A 16,800-nucleotide genomic window follows, 5' to 3' on the forward strand; every position below is an offset into this window, starting at 1 on the left:
CTAGATTCTTCTAGATTTAGCGTTTCTTCGACCAAGTACCCATTTCTTCTGTCTTGACTTCAAAGAGAAATTCTTTTCCATCTCTTGCATTCTGTCAGTGAAGCTTGTCTCTGAGGTTTTTCTTTGAGTTCCTAAATCTCTTAGTTCCAGTTTTTCCTCGGTTTTGGTTTCCTTATTGATTCTATTTCCACTTGCATGTCTTGATCTGTTTTTTTTTTCCATTTCCTTTTACTGTCTATGTTTTCATAGATTTCTTTAATCAATCTACTCATTTCCTCTTTAAGGACCTCTAACATATTCATTAGACCTATTTTTAAGTCTGTGACTTGTGCTTCTGCTATATCGCATTTCTCAGGACCTACTCTAGTAGGGTTGTCAGACTCTAGTAGAGACATATTGTCCTGGCTGTTATTGATTGTGCTTTTACACTGGCTTCTAGGCCAGTTTTGGGTGACTGTACTTTTAGCTACTGATATGTGGTCCCATCTTTTTTTGGGTGGTTGTTCCATTCCTTGCATCCTGTCGCCCTCTCCAGGTGGAGGCTGTATGTTGCCTGATAAGAAATTCTTCTGAGATCCTGCCTAGTGTGGCCACTGGAGGTCCAAGCTAGAATGAGTTTCTTGGTTTTGTGAGCTGACACTTAGGGATGAAAATGGGCTGGGGAATGGGCTAGTGGAGTCCACAGGAGGAAGGAAAGCAGGGTATGCCACACAGATCTGCTCAGTGCTCTGGGGATGGGGCAGCGGGGCAGGGAGGGAACATCTTTCAGTCTGCTACAGAGCTGGGGCTGAGACTGGGGAACTGGATTTGGAGCAAAGAAATGAGAGTGAAGGTTTGAAGATTTCATAGCTGCTTCCCTGTCCAGCATAGCTGTATATATAATTTTTTAAATCAATATTCTGATGCTACAGGTCAGGGCCCAAAAGTGAGCTTCATGCCCATCTTGTACTTGAACTGGATACCCATTTAATTATTTTCTTTGTTCTAGAAAAGAGTTTGCTATTTCCTCCAGGTCTTCAGAAGAACTACAGTGTTAACACAAAAAAATTTTTTTTGGTTCTCTGGGTATTTCTTTCCCTTCTCACCTGTACAAGGTCATCAGAATCTCTGCTATCTTGGCCTGCTCTTGCAGGAGTGCAACATTCTACATCTCTCAGAGTCATGTGAGACCCAGGGGAAGAAAATATGTTAGAATCTTAAACCCAGAAGTTGTTCATAGGGACAGTAACAGCCGTGGAGTGCTGCTGACTGTGGGTTATTCTTAATTTGTTGCGTTATGTTCTAAGTGAGATTTAGAATCTCTTCTTTCTCAAAACAGTTGGTAAATTTGCTTGCTATGATGTTCTTATGAGCACGTAAAGTAAAAATGTTAGTAAGTAGGAGAGTAGGATGGAATGTGAAGAGGGTGCATTTTTCACTAAAATGATAGCTCAAAATAAAAGAGGGTTTCTTTAAAAATAAATAGGGATTTAGTCACAGAGAAAAATACCATTTTGGCCTTGGGTAAAGACTAGAGTATCCCAAGATGGAAGAGGAGACCTGAGGGCAATATCGGAAGGTTCTCTTGACTTCACAGGAGAACCAACAAAGTCGCAAAGACTTTGTGGAGGATGAAATTCCTAAAGTCAAGTTTTGGTTCGTTTTATAAAGCTAGAAAACAGTCCTCTTTTAAAAATTAGGTTAAGTTATGGATCTTCTCTGCTAAGAAGACATTTAAAAAATCAGATTTTATGGTTAATCGAGATGATCATGTTTTTGTTTTCAGACATTTTAGGAAAGTGACATTAAAGAAGTCAAGTTTATTTAAGTATCTGTTCTTAAAATCTTTTAAATGGGGCCAATGAAGTGACTCAGCAGATAAGGGCACTAGCTACCAAGTGTGAAAACCTGAGCTCCCTCTCAGGATCCACTTGTTGGGAGGTGATAGCTGACTCCAGACATTGTCCTCTGACTTCCACAATTGTCTGTAGACATATGTGCACATACTCAAAGAACTAAAGCTGAATATCTTTTAAATGCAAGTTTATAGACAACGATTATAGTTTGATTCTTCTATATTGTGTTTTAAGTTACTAAGCTTCCTGCACAACTCTAACAGCTGGTCTAAGTATTTTGTTATTAAACAGTTTTGATCATCACCACATATAAATAAATAAATTAATAAATAAATACCGCACATAAACAAACAACAAACAAGCAAGTATATTCTAGTATGTATTTCTTTTCCAAATTAGTTTTTACAAAATGCTTCACCGCATTGGTTTATTTTGTATTCTTCTTTTCAATCTTTGAAATAGCTGTCTGTTGACTTTCCATAGAAGTCCACCATGTGTGAAGAACCTTAGGACAGACAGAATTAAACTTGGGATCTCAGTCCTGGTGGATAGCCAAAGCCATCCACGCTTTTTAGTTGTTATAATTTGAAAAGCAGAAAAGGGATTTTGTTGGTACTGACTTCTCAACATTTATCAGAATCTTCCCCCTACCGCCAAAGTGGAATTAGGTCAGACAAACCAGGACTGATGTCATCGCAGTATCATGGACAGTGGGAATGAAACTTTCAGATGGTCAATCAGCAATCTGTCTTCTGACTTAATGGTCCATCTCTCTCTCTCTCTCTTTCTATATGTCTGTGTATTTATGTAGCTCTTGTCTCTCTATCTAGCTAAATAATACAATCTACTTATTAACAGAAGTAGATGTACTCTACAACAGATATCTGAGCATTTGACTATGCCTCCGAAATATTTCTTTCTACGTCATCTTTGCAGTCTTCTCTTTCCTGCAATGTATTATTATATTAGTAATCCACAGAATTAGTATTTAGTTCCATTCACATCACATTCATGATGCAGCTGTCTCTTTGTGTCCAAGCAAGGTTTTTGTTCCAGTGACTACTTTTATAATTAATAAGTAAAATGACATATATATTCCAATATGGTTGAGACCTTGCACTTGACTCCTAGCCTTCCATATTTAAGAATCTACATTACATGGCCTGTGGTAAGTTGCAAAGCCCGTCAAATTTAGGTGAACCACACAAGAGTTCATGACCTTTGCTTGACTTGTGGTCTTATTCCAAGATTCTGACATCAGAGAATGGCCTAATAATCTACTGTGTGACAAGAATTACAATTTGTGTATGTGTGTGTGAGTGAATGCATGTGTAATGCATGCTTTTGCATGAGTGCATCTATGTGTCATTGTACATTCATTTGGAGGACCAAGGAGGCTATGGAATGTTTGCTGCTGTTGGACTCTGGTTTTTTATTTCCTTGAGACAGGATCTACCACTAAACTAGGAGCCTGCTATTTTGCCTAGACTCACTAGTCAGTGGGCTCCTTGTGGCTGCCTGACTCCATTCCCTAATGCTAATTGTAGAAATAAGGGGTTTTACATGGGTGCTGGAGATTTGAACTCAGTTCCTCGTGTTTTCATAACAAGCACTTTTACAGTGCAAACATCTGTCATCCCTGAATTAGAATCTTCAGTCTTCTTGACAGCTCACTCCTCTATTCCTCCATACCCATATTGTGTTTGTTGTCAAATGATGTCATACTTACCTTTAACATCCATCAAATAAACTCACACCTTGCCAGACTTCTCACCTCAAACTCGCATTAGGCTGTAATTTTATCAAGTTGCCACCATTGCTTTGCCAAGTCACAGCTTTCTCTCTCTCTGCTGAAAAGAACTTGACTCCCACTGATGTACAGTGCTGGAGTAATCTTTCCAAGATGCAAAGCCATCACATCTTATAATCCTTAGTGACTAACTATGCCCCATGCTGGAGGGACCTGCACGCCTCTCACACCCTCTCTCAGCATCAAACACCATCTCCCACTCTCTACTCCAGCCTCCTGGTTCCTGAAGGAACCTGGTTCCGCCTCCATCATTCATCCCACACAGGCCATTGCATGTTACATGAGATGAAGTGCTGCTCGTCTCTGTCTGGACGCTCACCTTCCTCCATTCTGTTTAATCCTTTAGAACTTTCCTTGGTCATTGCTTCTTTATGGAATGTCTCCTTTTTTTTTTTTTTTTTTTTTTGACTTGGTGGAACTAATGATTTTCTATTGTATATGCAATGACAAGATTAATGGTTGACTTCTTGACTTTTATTCCCTGAGAACAAACCACATGTTGATAGTACTCATTCTTGTGTCCCTGCTACTCAATGTTTTGTTGGAAAAACAGTCATTCAGCACATTTCTGCTAACAGGAAAGTTGATCAGTTTTTTTTCTTTCTTTGCAGATTTGCTGTTATAAATAATGACCATTTAGAGAAGACACAGTTAAGAATATTTGCATTTTTAATATTCCTCAATTCAAATTGAAGGCACAGATAGCAGCAAGAATGGGTAAATTTCGATTCAAAGATATTCATAGCATTATAAATATATGCTTATAGATTAAACAGTTAAAATAACTGCATTATTATTTCTTAATCCTCAAATAATAACTGTGAGTTCCCCTTAAAAGGCTAATTAAAAAAAATCTCTCTGTTTTCCCTTATCAGAAGAACATTACACAGTGATTTTAGAGAAAATGTCCCAATTAATTCTGGAAAATATGCCAAAGGCTGAGTAAGTATTTTTGCAGTAATCAAGAATTTTGAAATTATGTGTAACATTCCCCTTTCCTGTAGAGATATTTGACCTTATATGGTAATGTTGATGTGTACCTGAATCTGTGTGTGTGTTTGTTTGTATGAGCGAGAGAGAGAGAGAGAGAGAGAGAGAGAGAGAGAGAGAGAGAGAATGTACATTACATACATAATAGAAATATATGTAATTATATGCAAATATGTATTCAGCAATTTAGGTTGTTAATGTCAATGAAATAATAACCATTGTACTGTTTGGGGGTATTATGTTATCCATATGAGCTTAGTTCCAACACTTTTCTTTTTTAGCTATTCCAGTTTATTCAACGATTTTGTTGAATCTGAGTTTTTTCTGATTGACGGAGACTCCTTGCTTGTCACGTGTGTATGTGAGAACTTGCTTAAGCCGGGGCAGAGTCTCCACTTCTTCTACCTGGTTGAGCGCTACCTGCTGGATGTCAATTGCAAAGGAGGACATTTTGCCATAGTTTTCTTCAAGGTAACACAGACCACATGAGCTTTGTATCTTCTGAAATCTGAAATAAGAATTCTTTAAATGATGAGTTAGAGACAAGGAATCATGTCACTGAAGTTGGCTTTGAACTCATGAAGCTCTTGCTTCTGCTTCCCAAGTGAAAGGATTTCAGGTGTGAACTATCACACCTTGCTATAACTAAAATTATTTTTATAAGATTTTATGAACATTTTCACCAGTGACTGCAGAGCAAAATATATTTTTAAAAGTTTAGAAAATTAGATGGGGGCTAAGGCAAGGAGGTTCAAAGTTTGAAGCCCATCTGAGCCCCACACAGTGAGTTAGTGAGTAGTTTAGCCAACCTGGAAAGACATTAAAAGATAAAAATCTAGAAATGCAACTTAGTGGTAGAAGACTTGCCTATTGTGTGCAAGGCTGTGGGTTCAATATCCAGGACAAATAATTAAAAAAAACAAAACAAACCAAAAAGCACAAAACAATTTAAAAGTTATAGAATTTAAAGGGAAGAGGAGAAAAAAGCAATTACCTAGCATTGCAGTTCTGGATAAACACAATTAGATTATCTTGTAATGTAATGATGGAAAACTTTATTGGACAGACAGAGTCACAAAAGTTGATAAAATTCTCAACAGTGGCCCCATTGACCTCAATTCTACTTCTCCAACTCTGAGAACTACTTGCCTTCAAAATCATTAGGCAAATTATTTGAGTAAACATATGAACTCATTAACCCAATTTTTCTATAGCATGTTCTGTTATAAATATCATGTAAAGAATATCATATTTTGTATAATTAATAAAAGTCTGACAATTTGAAATACAGGTATATCTACTGCTACCATATCTTCCTATTCTTATATTCAGGGCAGTAAATGCTATACTCAGGAAATATGGAGTGGCATTAGTTCAATCAGTTTGCAACTTATGTTACTGTATATTTCTGAGCATTGCTGGCTAGCAGAATTTTGTACAATGATCCAGCTTTCTACCCTGTGTTTACAATTAGTTACACAGATGTTGGTCTACAGAAAAAAAAAAAAAAAAACTCTTGCTGTTTAAGAAATATAACCGTAGTGTGGAATTATTCTCTAGAATAATGTATTCTCCTTCAGCTGCCAATTGAAGAAAACTTATAGTTACAATTTATTATTTTCATAGTTTTTTTTTTGTCCTTTGTCTTTTTGAGGAGAGTTTGGAAGGAGAATGCTTAGAAATAGGGAGGAAAAGTGTAATAAACTCTGGGTACTATGGGCTTGTGTGATTTACAGCATGCATTTCTGTAACAATAAAATTCCAGGGTCAATTTACTGACCAGAGGACAGAATTAAAAAAAATACAAAGAAAACAACAAACAACAAAAGCACCCCAAAACAAAAACCTTGTTGTATCATATTCCTTCAATCATCTGTAGTGATAAGTCCCACCCCTTAGGGGGCGTGTTCGCCTCAGGCTAAACTTTGCCTATAAATTTGGCGAGCATGCTCCCAGCCCTCGCTTCTGCTTTCCTGGTCTCCGCGGGAAAGGTGGTTTTGTAAGTCTATTCCTCCATTAAGGCTGTCTATATTTTGATAATTTGTCTGCATTCGCTTATGCCATTACATTTTGGCATCCAACGTCGGGCTATTTTGCCCCCGACTCAAGCGCTTAGCCTGCTAGCTAACACAGCATGCTTCCGGGTGTTGTTTTCTTAGTTCGTGACTCAGGCCCCAGTGCTGAGTCCAAGATACACTCGGCCTTCAGGCCCATAATATCCAGAGAGGCAGGCGGATCTCTGCGAGTTCGAGGCCTGCCAGGCGGTGGTGGCATAAGCCTTTAATCCCAGCACTCGGGAGGCAGAGACAGGCGGATCTCTGTGAGTTCGAGGCCAACCTGGTCTACAAGAGCTAGTTCCAAGACAGGCTCCAAAACCATAGAGACCACCACTGGCAGAAACCAGTCATTGCAGGTGAAAAAAACATTTTTCTTTTATAATTAAAATGTCTGAACATGTTACCATTCAAGAATTTAACAGTTTTTTTAATTGTACCATGTGGGAGATTTTACAAGAGGTGTCTATCACCCCACCTCTATGGATCTTTCTGGGATTCATAGTTTTCCTTGGCACTATATGGTTTGATAATAGAAATATGATAAAATCTTTACGAGCAGAGGTTGCACGCGTAAAAACAATTGAGAATGACAACAATCTTCTCAAGAATCAGCTTATAGTTCTCCAGGAAGAGAACAGATCTTTGTTTAACATGACTGGATCAACTGAGCAAAATTTTAAAAAGGTACAGGCTGATATTAAGGAGAAATTCATTACTATGGAAGAGGGAACAGCTGATTTGGATCGTAAGCTCCAGTCCCTTCCTGTAGGAACTGAAACATTAGTGGCTGATATTAAGGAGAAACTCATTACTATGGAAGAGGGAACAGCTGATTTGGGTTGTAAGCTTCAGTCCCTTTCTGTAGGAACTGAAATAGTAACTGAGAGAATCAAAACTGCTGAATGTGACAATCGGATTTTGTCTAAAGCTTATGACAGATTGGCAGAAAGATTGTCAATACAAGAAGGCACGGTTTATGCCATAAAAATTATGTCCAAAGATGAGAACTTATCTCTAATGGACAAACTTCATACTTTAGAATCCTCAATGAAGGCTTTGGAACATAATTCTGGACAGGAGATACAGACATTGCAGAAGGCAATGGTGAATAGAATTGAAAAGATTGAGGAATTTCTAAATTCTGATGAAGAAGAACAAACGGTAGAAAGGCAAATTTTAACTACATCTGTGGGTAAATCCCTCCGGGACAATTTCCACAAATCTCTACCTACAGCTCTACCTGCCTTTCCAGTAATAACAACAGAGAAGGTGATTGGTTCCAGAAACCCTAGGGTCATTAAGGAAGATACATGGGAGCATGTCCGTATGAATGATCTCAAAGAAATTAAACAGGCTGTCATGACTTTCGGGATGCATTCCTCTTTTGTTAAAGAGATGCTAAAGTCTTGGGCATCCACAAGCAGAGCTACGCCATTGGACTGGCTCCAGCTGAGCTCTGCAGTCCTTGAGAGTGGGCCGCACTTAAAATGGAAATGCTTGTTCAGGCAAGAGGCTAGACTTTTAGAACAGCAAGAAAAGGCGAAGGGAAGTGACATCTCCCTAGATAAAATTCTAGGTGAAGGACGCTTTTCTGACCCTCAGGAACAAGCTAATTTGGACGAAAACACACTCTCCATATGCACTACAGCAGCCTTAAGGGCTTGGGACAGGGTACAAGACCCAGGACAGAGAATGGAATCATTTGTCACAATTAAACAAGGTCTGAGAGAACCTTTTAGTGATTTTTTACAAAGACTTACTAAGGCTGTGCAAATAGGGATACCTGACCCTGACGCAAGACGTATAATGATTGAGTCTTTGGCTTATGAAAATGCAAATGTGGAATGCAAAAAGATTTTGGGGCCTTTAAGGTTCAGATCAGCACCCTTGGAAGAATGGGTCTTGCATACACTGGATGTTGATACATTTGATTATGGCACTGAAGCATGGGTAGAAGAAGCAATTTCCAATGGTAAAAGGAGACACCAGAATACCAAATGTTTTAATTGTGGCAAAATGGGTCATATGAAAAGGAATTGTAAACAACGGATCTTCAGAAATAATAATAATGCATCTTCTAGAAATAACAGAAATAGGAGGACTCAGCCTTCAGGTTTATGTAGAAGATGTGGAAAAGGTAGACATTGGACGAATGAATGCAGGTCTACAAGAGATAGACAAGGCAACCTGATACAGACGGGAAACGTGAGAGGGGGGGCCTCACAGGCCCCCATGGCAAACATGGTTCAGTCATTTCCAGTTTCTGCAGAGAACGTGCCTCGTCAGGACAATTAGGAAACCTCATGCCTACTGTTACAAACGATAATGAGCAGAAAGATGAGTTACGTGTGTTTTGGCAAACTTCTATAAATGATCAAAGACCTAAGCTGAGAGTGTGTGTAAATGGCATTTTTATTACTGGCCTGCTGGACACAGGTGCTGATGTAAGTATCATTACCCCAGAATCTTGGCATCCGTATTGGCCTCTTCAGAATGTAAATGTTCAGCTCCTGGGAATTGGAACCCTATCTCGAGTAAGACAGAGCACAAGATGGGTTGAATGTATAGGGCCTGAGGGACAAATAGGAAAATTAAGGCCATATGTAGCCAATATTGCAATGAATTTATGGGGTCGTGACCTATTACAACAATGGAATACCCAAATTAACATTCCTGCTACTTCTAGAGCCTATATTTCTGAGAATAATATTAAAAGATATTACAAACGGAGAAAACCGGCCATTCGGGCCATACAAGAACAAGTAATTGAAGCCCCTTCAGAGATACCAACAGCCTTGCCTCTAAAATGGTTGACTGAGAAACCAATATGGACAAAGCAATGGCCTCTAGCTGAGGAAAAGTTACAGGCTTTAGAACAGCTGGTACAAGAGCAATTAGATGCTGGACATATAGAAGAATCTACCAGCCCTTGGAATTCTCCTGTATTTGTGGTTAAGAAAAAATCAGGTAAATGGAGAATGGTGACAGATCTCAGAGCTATCAACAAGGTTATTCAACCTATGGGTCCTCTGCAATCTGGAATCCCTTTGCCCTCTTTATTACCAAAAGGATGGCCTCTTATAGTTATTGATTTAAAGGATTGTTTTTTCACCATACCTTTACAAAAAGAAGATAGAGAAAAATTTGCCTTCACGGTGCCTACTTACAACAATTCTCAACCTTCCAAGAGGTACCACTGGGCCGTCCTCCCCCAGGGTATGTTAAATAGCCCCTCCTTGTGCCAATATTTTGTGAACCAACCATTGCAAATAATACGCAAGAAATTTCCCAAATCTATAATATACCACTACATGGACGACATCTTGTTATCCGATTCAAACATGGATACCTTGAACAGACTGTTTGAAGAAATAAAGATACTTTTACCTAAATGGGGATTGCAAATTGCTCCTGAGAAGATACAGAAGGGAGATTCTGTTAATTATTTAGGTTATAAAATAGGTTTGCAAAAAATTAAGACACAAAAGGCACAAATTAGGAGAGATCGCCTACGGACTCTTAATGACTTTCAAAGACTGTTAGGAGACATTTCCAGTCTACGACCAGCTGTTGGGATAACACCTGATCTAATAATTCATTTGAACAAAACCTTGGAAGGTGATAAAGACTTAAACAGTCCCAGAGAATTAACAGCTGAAGCAGAAAAGGAACTGACAATAATTGAGGAAAAATTACAACAGGCACATGTGGACAGGGTGAATCCAGAGCTCGATTGTATTCTCGTCATATTACCATCCAAAATTTCTCCTACAGGAATTTTAATGCAGAGAGATGATATTATCTTGGAATGGATCTTTTTACCACATAAACCAAGTAAAAAACTGAAAACTTATGTGGAAAAAGTCTCTGAGTTAATTATAAAAGGCAAGCTGAGACTTCGTCAACTAGCAGGCATAGACCCAGCAGAAATTATAGTGCCTTTCACTGCTGATGAACTAAAGAAATTATGGGAAGATAATGAAACATGGCAAAGAGCTTGTGCTAATTTTTTGGGAGACATTAATAACAACTATCCAAAAAGCAAGAGGCTTAACTTCATAAAGAGAACTTCTTGGATCCTTCCTCGAATCGTCCGTGATGCTCCAATAACTGGAGCCCGTACATTCTATACTGATGCCAATAAAACAGGGAAGGCAGGTTACAAATCGGAAGACTTGGGTAAGGTGGAACAAAGTCCTTATGATTCTGTCCAGAAGGCAGAATTATATGCCATTCTTATGGTGCTAAGGGATTTTAGAGAACCTATTAATATAGTTACTGATTCACAATACGCAGAAAGAGTTATTTTACATATTGAAACTGCTGAATTTATACCTGATGATACAGAACTAACCTCATTGTTTATCCAGGTTCAAGATTTGATCAGGAACAGGCTTTGCCCTATGTACATAACACACATCCGATCCCATACGGGTCTGCCAGGTCCTCTAGCACAAGGTAATGCAGAAATTGATCAATTATTGATTGGTAGTGTGCTACAAGCCTCTGAATTTCATAAAAAACATCATGTTAATAGCAAAGGTTTGAAGAAAGAGTTTTCTATCACATGGCAACAAGCTAAGGAGATTGTAAAGAAATGCCCTACTTGCTCTTTCTATAACCAAACGCCACTGCCTGCAGGGGCTAATCCAAAGGGCACCCAAAGGAATGAAATCTGGCAGATGGATGTGTTTCACTTTGCAGAATTTGGCAAATTGAAGTATGTTCACCACACCATTGACACTTATTCAGGCTTTCAGTGGGCAACTGCTTTAAGTTCAGAAAAAGCTGATTCAGTAATCACTCATTTATTAGAAGTCATGGCTATCATGGGTATACCTACACAAATAAAGACAGATAATGGTCCTGCTTATGCCTCTAGGAAAATGAAACGGTTTTTTGACTATTACAATATCAAGCATGTTACAGGTATACCATACAATCCTACAGGTCAAGCAGTCATAGAAAGATCAAATCGAACTATAAAGGATATGTTGAATAAACAGAAAGGGGTGGAAAACACCCCCAGAAATAGGTTACATAATGCTTTGTTAACCTTGAATTTTCTTAACGCTAATGAGAAGGGGACAACGGCTGCAGAAAGACATTGGATAATGGAAAAGTCTACTGAACTAAATCAACCAGTTTATTTCAAGGATGTGCTGACCTCACAATGGAAGCCAGGAGATGTGCTGCGTTGGGGAAGGGGTTTTGCTCTTATCTCCACAGGTGAGGAACAATTGTGGATACCGTCAAAATTAATAAAGGTTCGGTATGAAGAAGAAAAGCCATTTGGAAAAGATAAATAACAATTCATTCACAAGGATGGCGAGCATACTGATGGTAAGGAATTCAGGTAGGTTGGGGGCAGGGTTCTTTTTTTTTTATCTCCACAGGAAAATACTGATCTTCAAAGAATTTAAGGGACCCTGAATATTTAATAACTGATGGATGGAAAATAGTTACGACCCACTAAGACTCAACAGTAACATGAGTAAGTATTGATTATATATATATTTTCTTTTTTCTCTTTGAACGCTTCTTTATAAATATGTAGAGCTGGTTTTGGAGTTGGACTATGGCTCAGTCCCTCTTCAATTCCAAGCCTGTTGATAAGAGATATCTCAGAGTTTCTGTCTCAGATCAGGAGCCATGAAATGGGACAGAATGAGGATAATTATATACTTGATAAACTTTCTTTGCTTTTCCTCATATCTGTGTCTTTCTTTATATGTCAGAATATGTCCTTGTTGTTAATGTTTAAATTTCCCATAACAAGCAACAAATTTCCCTACAGTAATTTTTGAAGTTTCCAGGATGAAGATGGGGCCCCACAACATCAACTCAACCTGGTTTTTATGACGTCATGAATATTTTTTTTCTTTTTCTCTTTTTTACGCGCTAATATGAGACCTGTTTTTTGGTACCAACTGCACAAGACAATTTCGAATGGTGCACATTTTTGACAACACTCTGGCCGGACCTTCTCAAAGTGCTCAGGGACTAGTTATAATTTTCTTAGGTCAAAGGTTAATTTGGGAATTTTACCATCATTTGCTTTCACAGGAGCCCCTAAGGAGAACATCGCCCCCATGTCAGCTTGAAGCAATCTTAGAGGACGACGTCCCCTCTCCCAACAGAGTTTGCCCTCAGGGTTAGGGACATCTTTTAGTGGTTGGTTTGGGGTTGAGGGGATGGGGAGATGTTTTATGGAATTAGGGGTATGTTCGAAAAAAAAAAAGGGGGGGGATTAACTGGTTTGATGGGATGATTGGTATTTGTGAGTTACTGTTTTTAGAAAATTGTATTGGTACTGTTTTCTGTATATTGACATATTGAATATTGAATGTGAGTGTTCCTACCTCTATTTTTGTATAAGAATATGCTTATATTGTATTGATACATCTACCATATCACAATGTACATTTCTACCTCTGATACTATTTATGTAATAACATTGTTTACATTTGATATGTAATGACATTGTTTACAGATGAAGATCATTGTCTTCATATATTGCACAGTTGTTTATTGTTTTAGTCTTTAAGTTAGATAGATATTGAGAATTATATAGATTAATAGTCATCTAAGTTTGTCATTTGTAATTAGACTAATCAGGTTCTTTAGATATATAGAGATTATACTCAGTATAGATAGATAATCTTCAACCTCTTTGGAGAGCTGTAGAATATGGCCTTTAATATAACTCAGAGTTTCGTGATAGTGAGACACAATTGCTCCTGGCAACACCGCTCTATTCCCGAGAGAACGTTGAGCACCAAAGACACTCCACTGGGAGCTTGTCTTCTTGGCAGAACTGGCCTTTGGGTTAAGAAAAGCCCATACCTCAACCACTGACAAAGATACAGAGCGTGCATCAATGGATACAACAGGACTGTCATATCCTGCCAAGACAGGGTAAGATAGTTTTGAAAAGTTCCTTGCCTTTAATAATGGTATGTCAGTTATGTTAGGCCTTAGCCAAAGTTGGTTGACTCAACATTGCAAACGAGACTTTGGGTGATTGCTCAGGTAGTCAGTTGTCTTTGTCAATTGTTACACATTTGGATCGTTTGTTAAGTAATATTTATTGCCTTCTCGGATCTTTGATGGAGTTGAAGATTATATAATTGTAGTTACTCTCTACATTATTTAGACTCCTTGAGATAGAATGTTTAGCAAAACTTTTGATTCTCAATATTGTTTGTTATATTTATTTGTTATTATTGTATATAGTTGTATTTGGTTTAGTTCTGTCTTATTTAGACAAAAGGGGGAGATGTAGGGATAAGTCCCACCCCTTAGGGGGCGTGTTCGCCTCAGGCTAAAGTTCTCCTATAAAATTGGTGAGCGTGCTCCCAGCGCTCTCTTCTGCTTTCCTGGTCTCCGCGGGAACAGTGGTTCTGTAAGTCTATTCCTCCATTAAAGCTGTCTATATTTTGACAATCTGTCTGCATTCGCTTACGCCGTTACATTGTGGCGTCCAACGTCGGGCTATTTTGCCCCCGACTCAAGCGCGTAGCCTGCTAGCTAACACAGCACGCTCCCGGGTGTCATTTTCTTAGTTTATGACTCGGGCCCCAGGGCTGAGTCCGAGATACACTCTGCCTTCAGGCCCATAATATCCAGAGAGGCAGGCAGATCTCTGTGAGTTCAAGGCCGGCCAGGCGGTGGTGGCAGACGCCTTTAATCCCAGCACTCCGGAGGCAGAGGCAAGCGGATCTCTGTGAGTTCAAGGCCGGCCAGGCTGTGGTGGCACACGCCTTTAATCCCAGCACTCGGGAGGCAGAGACAAGCGGATCTCTGTGAGTTCGAGGCCAACCTGGTCTACAAGAGCTAGTTCCAAGACAGGCTCCAAAACCACAGAGACCACCACCGGCAGGAACCAGTCGTTGCAGGTAAGAGAAAAAATTTTCTTTTATAATTAAAATGTCTGAACACGTTACCATTCAAGAATTTAACAGTTTTTTTAATTGTACCATGTGGGAGATTTTACAAGAGGTGTCTATCACCCCACCTCTATGGATCTTTCTGGGATTCGTAGTTTTCCTTGGCACTATATGGTTTGATAATAGAAATATGATAAAGTCTTTACGAGCAGAGGTTGCACGCTTAAAAACAATTGAGAATGACAACAATCTTCTCAAGAATCAGTTTGAAGTTCTCCAGGAGGAGAACAGATCTTTGTTTAACATGACTCGATCAACTGAGGAAAATTTAAAAAAGGTACAGACTGATATTAAGGAGAAATTCATTACTATGGAAGAGGGAACAGCTGATTTGGATCGTAAGCTCCAGTCCCTTTCTGTAGGAACTGAAACATTACAGGCTGATATTAAGGAGAAATTCATTACTATGGAAGAGGGAACAGCTGATTTGGATCGTAAGCTCCAGTCCCTTTCTGTAGGAACTGAAACATTAGTGGCTGATATTAAGGAGAAACTCATTACTATGGAAGAGGGAACAGCTGATTTGGGTTGTAAGCTTCAGTCCCTTTCTGTAGGAACTGAAATAGTAACTGAGAGAATCAAAACTGCTGAATGTGACTATCGGATTTTGTCTAAAGCTTATGACAGATTGGCAGAAAGATTGTCAATACAAGAAGGCACGGTTTATGCCATAAAAATTATGTCCAAAGATGAGAACTTATCTCTAATGGACAAACTTCATACTTTAGAATCCTCAATGAAGGCTTTGGAACATAATTCTGGACAGGAGATACAGACATTGCAGAAGGCAATGGTGAATAGAATTGAAAAGATTGAGGAATTTCTAAATTCTGATGAAGAAGAGCAAAGGGTAGAAAGGCAAATTTTAACTACATCTGTGGGTAAATCCCTCCGGGACAATTTCCACAAATCTCTACCTACAGCTCTACCTGCCTTTCCAGTAATAACAACAGAGAAGGTGATTGGTTCCAGAAACCCTAGGGTCATCAAGGAAGATGTATGGGAGCCTGTCGGTATGAATGACCTCAAAGAAATTAAACAGGCTGTCATGACGTTTGGGATGCATGCCTCTTTTGTTAAAGAGATGCTAAAATCTTGGGCCACGACAAACAGAGCAACTCCCTTGGACTGGCTCCAGCTGAGCTCTGCGGTACTTGAGAGTGGACCACAATTGAAATGGAAATGCTTATTCAGGCAAGAGGCTAGACTTTTAGAACAGCCAGAAAAAGCGAAGGGAATTGACATTTCCCTAGATAAAATTCTAGGTGAAGGGCTCTTTTCTGAACCTCAGGAACAAGCTAATTTGGATAAAGCACACTTTCAATGTGTACTACAGCAGCCTTAAGGGCTTGGGAAAGGGTACAAGACCCAGGACAGAGAATGGAATCATTTGTCACAGTTAAACAGGGTCAGAGAAAACCCTTTAGTGACTTTTTACAAAGACTAACTAAGGCTGTACAAATAGGGATATCTGACCCAGAAGCAAGACATATAATGATTGAGTCTTTGGCTTATGAAAATGCAAATGTGGAATGCAAAAGGATTTTGGGGCCTTTAAAGCTCAGATCAGCGCCCTTGGAAGAATGGGTCTTGCATACACTGAGTGTTGATACATTTGATTATGGCACTGAAGCATGGGTAGAAAAAGCAATTTTCAATGGTAAAAGGAGACAACAGAATACCAAATGTTTTAACTGTGGCAAAATGGGTCATATGAAAAGGAATTGTAGACAATGGATTTTCAGAAATAATAATAATGCTTCTCCTAGAAATAACAGAAATAGAAGGACTCAGCCTTCAGGTTTATGTAGAAGATGTGGAAAAGGCAGACATTGGATGAATGAATGCAGGTCTACAAGAGATAGACAAGGTAACCTGATACAGATGGGAAACGTGAGAGGGGGGGCTCACAGGCCCCATGGCAAACATGGTTCAGTCATTTCCAGTCTCTGCAGAGAACGTGCCTCGGCAGGACAATTAGGAAGCCCCATGCCTACCGTTACAAACAATAATGATCAGAAAGATGAGTTATGTGTGTTTTGGCAAACTTCTATAAATGATCAAAGACCTAAGCTGAGAGTGTGTGTAAATGGCATTTTTATTACTGGCCTGCTGGACACAGGTGCTGATGTAAGTATCATTACCCCAGAATCTTGGCA

At 39.1% G+C, this 16,800-nt stretch overlaps 1 protein-coding gene and 2 long non-coding RNA genes across 22 annotated transcripts in view; 1 reads left to right on the forward strand and 2 right to left on the reverse strand.

Moving 5' to 3' along the window:
• The window catches only part of LOC126513434 (uncharacterized), a 153,544-nt gene that overhangs the window by 14,886 nt on the left and 121,858 nt on the right, over positions 1-16,800 (reverse strand). The window lies entirely within an intron of this gene.
• LOC126513430 (probable ATP-dependent RNA helicase DDX60) overlaps positions 1-16,800 on the forward strand; it is a 479,040-nt gene that overhangs the window by 11,104 nt on the left and 451,136 nt on the right. For all 20 annotated transcript variants that reach the window (XR_007595338.1, XR_007595340.1, XR_007595335.1 and 17 more), the window contains exons 2-4: positions 4,257-4,362; positions 4,521-4,587; positions 4,917-5,106. Coding sequence is in view for 12 of the 20 variants with exons in the window: in XM_050161799.1 (XP_050017756.1) it covers positions 4,359-4,362; positions 4,521-4,587; positions 4,917-5,106 (261 nt within the window). In the remaining 8 variants the exon portion in view is untranslated. The remainder of the gene's footprint in view (positions 1-4,256; positions 4,363-4,520; positions 4,588-4,916; positions 5,107-16,800) is intronic.
• LOC126513432 (uncharacterized) overlaps positions 11,818-16,800 on the reverse strand; it is a 12,462-nt gene continuing 7,479 nt past the window's right edge. Inside the window, exon 2 of the long non-coding RNA XR_007595342.1 lies at positions 11,818-13,538. This is a non-coding gene — a long non-coding RNA (uncharacterized lncRNA). The remainder of the gene's footprint in view (positions 13,539-16,800) is intronic.

The sequence above is a fragment of the Alexandromys fortis genome, unplaced genomic scaffold (genome assembly GCF_014885135.2).
Source record: "Alexandromys fortis isolate MF-2015 unplaced genomic scaffold, M_Fortis_MF-2015_v1.1 scaffold_137, whole genome shotgun sequence".
NCBI classification, from domain to species: Eukaryota; Metazoa; Chordata; class Mammalia; order Rodentia; family Cricetidae; genus Alexandromys; species Alexandromys fortis.